At 36.7% G+C, this 8,639-nt stretch overlaps 1 protein-coding gene across 1 annotated transcript; it reads left to right on the forward strand.

Moving 5' to 3' along the window:
* Window positions 1-2,559: 2,559 nt before the first annotated feature.
* LOC148694532 (uncharacterized) lies at window positions 2,560-3,522 on the forward strand. The gene has a single exon (XM_088700462.1). The coding sequence runs from the start codon at window positions 2,843-2,845 to the stop codon at window positions 3,233-3,235; it is 393 nt and encodes a 130-aa protein (XP_088556588.1). The 5' UTR covers window positions 2,560-2,842; the 3' UTR covers window positions 3,236-3,522.
* Window positions 3,523-8,639: the final 5,117 nt, after the last annotated feature.

The following is an 8,639-nucleotide window of genomic DNA, read 5'->3' on the forward strand; positions in this document are numbered from 1 at the left end:
ATGTCTGGATGATGGTTTTAGGGGAGAGGTGTAGCTGCCCATCAAGTTGGACACGATTGTGCTAAAGTGTAGGTTATTATTTTATCTGTTTCAATTAAGTGTCAAGCTTCCATGTTCACTGAAATTAAAATTTCTACAAAATTATATTTCTATTCGTGCAAAATTCATCTAACAATATTGTTACGATAGAGATATGTGAACAAGTTCGTACCTAATTTTGTTGTGTATTGGTTTATTTCACAGTATTTCTCATAATCTAAACTGGTTGTCTTTTAAGTTATTATTGAAAGATCATTCTTGTAAATATTAGCATAAACAAGAAGTTGTTTAGTTATCTAATTGTGCAATAATTGTTGATAAAAACAATAAATAGACACATTAATAATCAAAGCCTAAACATATTTCTGATTCAGTGAATTTTTGCAAGTATGATATTTGAAGAGGTACTTAAAAAATGGATGGTTCGGATTAGAAAAAATATTTTGTTGAACAAGCTCAAACGAGTGGTTTGCCGTATTAAGACGTTTGAGCACTCTATCACGAACACACTCAACAAATGAAGTCCAAATAGCAGCTTTGCTAGAAGAAATGTTTTTACTAGTTCATATTTACATGGCCTTCCAAAATTAAGAATATTGATGAATCAATAATGCTTAGGGTTAGGATGATCCATGTGCATAGCCGTCACAAATTAGTTTATTTGTTTTGTTAAACCGAGTTTATATTTTCCAATTAGTATACATTAAAAATGGTATGTAAACACCAACCAAAGGATGACAAGAATATCATGACACACTAATTTCTTATCCATTGGTCGATCCATATATATTTAATAATTAGCACAATCATTATAATTAGAGAGATTATATTCACACATCCCAAATTACTTCTCCCACATCCTTTTAATTTTTTAATATTTTTCTATCAAGTGTTAGTGATGTGTAGAAAATATTAAAAAATTAAAAGAGTGTGAAAGAAGTAATTTGGGATGTGTACATATAATTTCACTATAATTAAGTAGCCCTGGCCACGTATGGCGAAGGCATATACTAGCTAGCAGCTAGCTAGGTAGAGTTCTGTTCTAGGTTTTTCCGCGTTGCATATTTTAGAACCGTTCGATCTATGGACTTGGATAATGCTGGACAGATATATGGTAACCGCATACAAGAAATTTTAGTTGTGACGGGAATACAAATGGTTTACCACGTGTTTTATTAGAAGTGATGGGAAATTTTATTTTTTAAGTTATTAACTTTTTAGCATACATATCTCATCATTTATATAGTAACACGTGATGTACCATTCTAGTACCGATCACACTGAAAAATCTCTCAACCGCATAAGCATGTGCATCATGTTCTTTGGCTTATGCTTAATCCCAAAGCTAAGCTATAGCTAGCTTGTAGCTAGATTAATTGAACCACCAGGAGACATTAATTGAAGTAGTTCGACCGCTAGCTCCAAAAGAATCAATCCCGAGCTGAAACGACGTTGTTTGGTATGTAAGGGTTAAGTTTAATTTGAGGTCTAGCGATAAACGTTTTGAGTTTAGGGTTTAGCAGCATTTAGGATTTATTGGAAAAAGAAATTAATATATTGAAGTTTGAAACAGCATCATTGTAGACATAAACATCAGATTATCACCAAAAAGATGAAAATTTGATTAGAATTCTCACAATATTTTAGAAGGTTCGGTTTTGATTTTATTTATGGTAATTTGCAAAGCGAACTAATATTGCGCATGCATGCATGCATGCAGCTGAAACATTGCTCCTCCCCTTATTTTTATTTTTGAAAAATCATTATATAATTTATACTGCTAATAATTTTTGCTGAGAATTAAACAAGAAATAATTCACTAATAAGGGCTCCGCCTATATATATCCAATCTCAAGCTTGAATCTGGTATGGTATATATCTCCACCGAAAGTATATGAGTGACAGAATATGCATGCATCTTTGTCTCTGAGATTGTCCAAGTTTAACGTTTCGTGGGGGTACTATGATATACATAGACATGCATGTTACAAAACATGGCTTAGGAACCAAGAATAATTATTTTTCTAAGACTTGAGAGACATCAATCATCACTTTGATGGAAACTAGGGTTCATGAATGTCAGAACCAAATCTACCTTATCCCAACATCAAGATCTAATTTGTCCACCCAATTCTCAACCCAAATGGTATTTTTGCAGCTTCTCCAATTCCTTTTACTTTTATTTAATATAGGTTTCCTGCCTGGAAACAAGGCCGGCCTAACCACCATGAAACCCTAGAACTAGAAAATTATATAAAAATATGAATTGCCATGTTTGATTGAGCTGGAATCATGAGGAAATTAAGGACCCCAATAGCAGTTCACATATATGATTATCGAACGGCATTGAATTTGGAAAGGTGGGAGAGGAATAATCCAGGGTGTTTTCCATGGGATAGACGTGATGAAAGGTGGTGGTTTGAGGGAGGGCGCTTAGGTGGTGAAATTACAAGAATCATGTGGTTGCATGTGCATAAGTTAGAGAACATGCCCAAAGCAACAAGCTAGCAAACACCACCAATAGCTCCACTTGACACCATCCAATTCATTTATCCCCCTATTCCCTTGGAGTCCTTCTGTGAAATTGTCCCTTGTGGTCCCTACCCCTTCATTCTTTCATTAGTTAATTTGCACAAATTATAATGTATTATCCTTAATGGCGTTCAATCCCTTTTCCAGTTTATACCCTATAAAACCCCCCACCCATTGTGCCATTCTGTCATCCTAGTCTTTTCATTTCAGTTTTCACAACCAAACTTAGCACTTGGAAATTTTAAACTGTGCATTAAGCCATCGCAGGATCATGGGTTCTCAACAGCCTGTCCTTGTTTCCCTTGGTTTAAAGGGCACGGTCCTAGAAAACGAGGGAAAGTCCTACACAAATGGGGCATTGTGGAATATCATAAGGGAAAGTGGTGGAGTGGTTGTGAGGAACAAGAGTTCGCCAAGAAGAAGGATCTTGAAGAAGAAGAAGAAGACGGGGACACGCCTACAAAGTGCAGGAAGGCGCAGCAATAATATTGGAATCAAAAGAAGGGTGAAAACTTTGAAGAGACTGATTCCAAACGGTGATGATTCGATGGGGTTGGATGGACTTTTCAGAGACACAGCTGATTACATTTTATCCTTGCAAACTAGAGTCAGGCTCATGCAGATGATGGTTCAAGCATTCGCAGCAGGTTCTGATCTGCAGTGATTGCTCAAAATTCATTTGTGTAAATTAGAGAGTAGTATTCTTTATTTTTTATTTATTTAAAATGATCTTCTTTCTTCTTCTTTACTTTTCTTCTGTTTTTCTTGTGATTTATAGTAATAGAGGTTTGTTTGGAAAGACCAGATACATGCTCTAGCTGTCTGCAGTTTATAACAGAGCTTGATCATTTTATGTTTAATTGTGTTAAAAATAGTAACTTGAGTTGATCATTGCGTAAGTGGTTTAGTGAATGTAGTTTACATTTATTTATGAATCTGAATTTTGCCTTATCTGCTTACATATATGTTTGTATTCTATGGGAAGTTTGGGAAATGAGAAACACTCTTTTTAGCTTCTCACATATTCATTCTAAAAAGTATGTGAGAAGTAAAAAAGAAGGACTAGGATTCTCTCCCTTCCTCTTTCCATCCTCTTCCATCCCCTCCTCTCATATTCTCTTATTTTGTCTTTCTCTTATTATAAAAAATTAATATAAGATTTTGATGTGGCTTAACCGTGACCGTTCAAATATGAGGGGAGGGAAGGGGAGGGAAAAAAGAGGGGAAAGAATACTACTCCAAAAAAAAAAGTGTAAAAATCACCTCTCGGCCCACCCCCCCCCCCCCCCCCCCGGCCCCATGGTCCTTATTTCAAAATACGAGATGTTATGTGAGTGCGAATGTCATGTAAGTTGTTCTATTTTGTTTTTTATGATTGACTTGGAATAAGATAACTCACTATATTTAAAGAATCTTAAATGAAGAATTAGATGTTTAAATGAAGATAGAAGATATATAAAATGACCATGAAGAAAAACTCTCTCTTCCAGTCCGACAATTTTCGTAGGGATTGAAAGGGATTAATTTTCTTCATTGGTAATTCAACTTCTACCTTCACTTGGACCCAAAATACAAGTGGACACCCAAGTGGACCTCTCAATTTTGAATGTTAACATAATCACGATAGTAAATATTAATCTGATCCGTGTTAGAACGACACTCTACTTATCATTTTATTACTCAAGATATATAGTACACTTGCAATTATCACAAAATGATCCAATGGCCACTCATTATAGCCTAGTCGTGCGGGTTATTATTATGGGATAAGGATCCTCTTCGGATCCTTTTTGTGGGGATTCTAGGGATCCTCATATTCTAGCCGTTCATCGTATATTGTGCGACCAATTTTCGTCAGGTACTGTTTTCATTCATCGTATATAGTGTGACCAGTTTTGGTCAGGTAATATTTGTGTTTAATTTTAAATAAAAACATTCAAATGATTTCTGACTGCACGATATACAATGAATGATTAAGATGTGAAGATCTCTAGAATTCCCACATTTGGATCCGAAGGGGATCTAAATCCACCAGAGATAAGCCCTTAGAGTAACTCCACCGTGGGAGTTTGCTCAGGGGATAGGCCAGGAAAAAGGGGCCGAGAGCCCGGCTTTATTGGTCTAGCGTGGGGAACCCGATGGACAATGGAGGTCCGAGCATCAGGCCTGTGAGGAATCGCCAGCCCGCAAGCCTGAAGTAGATTTGACTCAGGGCTGATGTCATCCAGGCATCAGCGCGTGCCCCTTACTTGCGCATGGGGGCACGTCGCCCGACACGGTTTCAGCGCCTGGGGCCCACGTCACAGTTTCAAAAAGTTACCGTTGGGAAGCCACGTGGCTTCCCATGGTCCGTTGGATCTCAACGGCTATATAATGTGGACCGTCCGATTTTCAACGATAAAAAATATTAAAAAAATCTTATTTACCATCAACCGTTAGATCTGAGATCAATGGTTGATATTATTCTTCTTTATAAAAAAATTAAAAAAAAATAGTTTTAAAATTTAGAAATGTTACCGTTATGCCACGTGGCATAATCTAGAGTGTTGGAATTCAATTCTTTTTTAAATCCAACGGCAGAGATTAATTAGTTGAATAAAAAAATTTAAAAAAATTGTAAAAAATGAATAAAAATCCAAATACCTTCTCATTATTATCTACCTTACACCACAATTTCATATTTTCTCAACTACTTTCAACCACATTCCTATCTTTCTCTCAAAGTTTCAATCCAATTTTTTTTAACAAAATGACTACTGATGCAGGTACAAATTGGACACTTCTTGAAGATATTGTGTTGTGTACTAGCTGGGTTGAAGTTACTCATAGTTCACTTACGGGTAATGAGATGCAGTTGCGAGAAATGTGGAGTCTTATTCATACCAATTATCTTGAGAAAATGGGTGGGAAAAGAACCAAAGAATCGATGTCCAGTCGTTTGAAATTACTTAGCCAATCGTTTAGTACGTGGAGAGACATCTTGGCACAAGCCAATAATAATATTCGAAGTGGGGAAAATTACGTGGTTCAAGTAACAATATATTATTTATTTGTTTGTATTATTTATTTGTTACCTACTTTCATTATAATTATTTGTTTGTATTATTTATTTGTTACCTACTTTCATTATAATTATTTATTATCCCGCATTGTGTAGCAAATTCAAGCACAAGCTTGGTATGGTGCCAAAACCAAAACCAAAAATAAATCATTCAACCGGTGGGAATGTTGGAAAATTGTCAAAGATTGTCCTAAATTCAAAGTTTTGCATGTCGGTCCAGAAGTTTTCATGAACAGCACCCCTCTACACTCTACACCTGATCATGGTTCGCATGTTCATGAAGATGAAGCAGAAGAAGTGCTCGAAACGCCCCCCCTGAACAAGCATCGGGATCGACCCATTATCCAATTAGGCCTGAAGGTAAGAAGGCTTCAAAGAGAAAAGGGAGTGCTTCGAAGAATGATTATGCAAAGTATATGGAACAACTTGCTCGCCAAGGTGAATTGACTTTGGCGTGGGAAATGGCGAAATTTAAGGCTGATAAGGCTAGAGAGGAGGCAAATGATGCAGTTGTTGAGAGAGCATTTCAAGCTAATGAGAGAGAATGAGAGCTACTTAGGCAAGAAAGGGAACAGGTTAAAGAAGAAAGAATGACTCAACGAGATCGTGACATTATGAACACGTCTTTAGAAGGGAAGTCTCCAAATTCTAAATATTTTTGGAAGTCGGAGAAAGCGGATGTGGTCCGAATGAGGCGTGCAAGAGAAGCAAGAGCAAGAGGAGATGGTCCTAACACGACAAGAGAAGATCATCTTAGCACCACAAATTGGTTAAGTGATGCTGAATAGAGTAGTTTTTGTAATCAGAGCCCATAATTTTCCAATCACTTTGGGTTGTAATTTCTTATTTATTGAATAGAGTACTTTATGTTGTTTCCAATTATTGATTTTAGTACTTTATTTAATTTGATAATTTATTTATACTAAGAGAATCTTTATTCAAAAGACATTTAAACACACCAAATAAAATTACATAAACATACCAAATAACAAAAAACTCACTAAATGAACTAAAAGAAACACACCAAAAAAAATTAAATAAACACACCAAAAAAAAAAACAAAAAACAAAAAAAAACAAACACACTAAATGAACTAAAGTATCTTGAGCTTGTTTCAATTCCCATTGGTACTCTATCAAATCAATTTGTCGAGCATTGTGCATATATGGCATTTGAAGTGTAGTATATCGTTGAATGATCAATTCATTGTAACGTCCATCCATTTCTAATGGCTCATGTTGCATGGGTTCTTTGGTGGCGTCATGAGCACAATATATACGTGTTCTTAAATTGTTCATCGTGTCTGGCTCATATTCATCAACGGCATCATAATCATACTCATCTTCCACAATCATATTGTGAAGAATGATGCACGTCATTATGATGGATCGAAGCGACTCTACATCAAACAATCTGGCAGCACCTCTGACGATCGCCCAGTGAGCTTGGAGGATACCAAAACAATGCTTCACATCCTTCCTGCACCCCTCTTGACAACTTGCAAAGTGTTTTTCCTTTGCATTTCGCGGACATGGCACTGTTTTAACAAACGTTAACCACATTGGGTAAATGTCGTATGCTAGGTAGTATGGCCCGTCGTACATATGTCCGTTGACGCAATACGTGACTTTTGGTGCCTTTCCTTGCAGGACATTGTTGAACACTAGGGATTGGGCAAGGACGTTGAGGTTATTTTGAGCTCCCGGAACCCTGAAAAAGGCATGCCAAATCCATGTATCAAAAGATGTCATCGCCTCCAAAATGATATTTTTTGCTCCTTTTCTGTCCCCATAAGCGCCTTGCCATGCACTTGGAAAATTTTTCCACATCCAGTGCGTACAATCGATGCTTCCAATCATCCCAGGAAAACCTCGCATCTCGCCCTTCTTCAGAAGCCTTTGCAAGTACATGTCAGTAGGTTTCCGGAGGTACTATGCGGTGTAGATAGATTCGATTGCTCTGCAAAACCTCATCAGGGACTCAAGAATGGTTGATTTCCCCATCCTCGTTATCTCATCCACTTGGTTTGCAGATACTCCATATGCAAGCATCCGCAAGGCAGCAATAATTTTTTGCTGTGGAATGAGACCCATAGCACCAAAAGCATCATTCTTTTGCACAATGTAAGAATCATGGTTGCAAACAGCAATCATGATTTTGTTAAACAAATTTCGTTCCATTCTAAAACGACGTCTAAAGTACGTATCAGGGAATGGACTATTATGGACAAAATAATCTTCCAAGAGTTCCGTACCTCGTCGTTCTTGCTTCTATCAAGGTTTTTGGAACGGCTGGGCCTGTAAATCTGGCCCACAACTTGGATGACTCGACGGGAATGTGAGGCTCTTGCCATTCTTGCTTCGTCATCTCTCCTTCTACGCTCCTCATCCTCTTCCCTCTCATTTTGGGCCACCTGAAGATTAAATATTCCTTCTGATTAGTTAAACAATTCTTCCTCTTGCTGATCGATTTCCCACATCATCTTTAAGGAAGAAGAAGACATTGTAAGAAAGAAGCAGAAACTATGAATAATAATAGAGATTTTGGTGAAGAATGAAGCAGAAACTATGAATAATGATAGAGATCTTGAGAAAATTGGTGTGAGATTTGTGAGGATGGATGGTGGATTATATGGAAGATTCAGAAAGGATTAGGTTATAGATAATGCCTCGCGGTATGTCGTCATTTGTTAAAAATCTGATGGAAATCTATCCTCAAAAATTGTAAACAGATTATGACACATGACGTGACGTGATTGGTTAATAATCTTATCGGAAATCCATCACCAATAGTTGTATTTTTAGATAATGAGACGTGGCACAACGAGTACGATTAAAAATCTTATCAGAAATCCATCACCAATAATTGTCTTTTTCGGATTTTATAACAAGTGACGCAATAAGAATGATTAAAAATCTTATCCGAAATTACAAATAAAATTATTTTGTATTATTTTATAACTTTTCGGATAATGACACGTGACGCAATGAGAACGATTAAAAATTTT

This window comes from Pyrus communis, chromosome 9 (genome assembly GCF_041283825.1).
Source record: "Pyrus communis isolate YQ-2024b chromosome 9, ASM4128382v1, whole genome shotgun sequence".
Taxonomy (NCBI): domain Eukaryota; kingdom Viridiplantae; phylum Streptophyta; class Magnoliopsida; order Rosales; family Rosaceae; genus Pyrus; species Pyrus communis.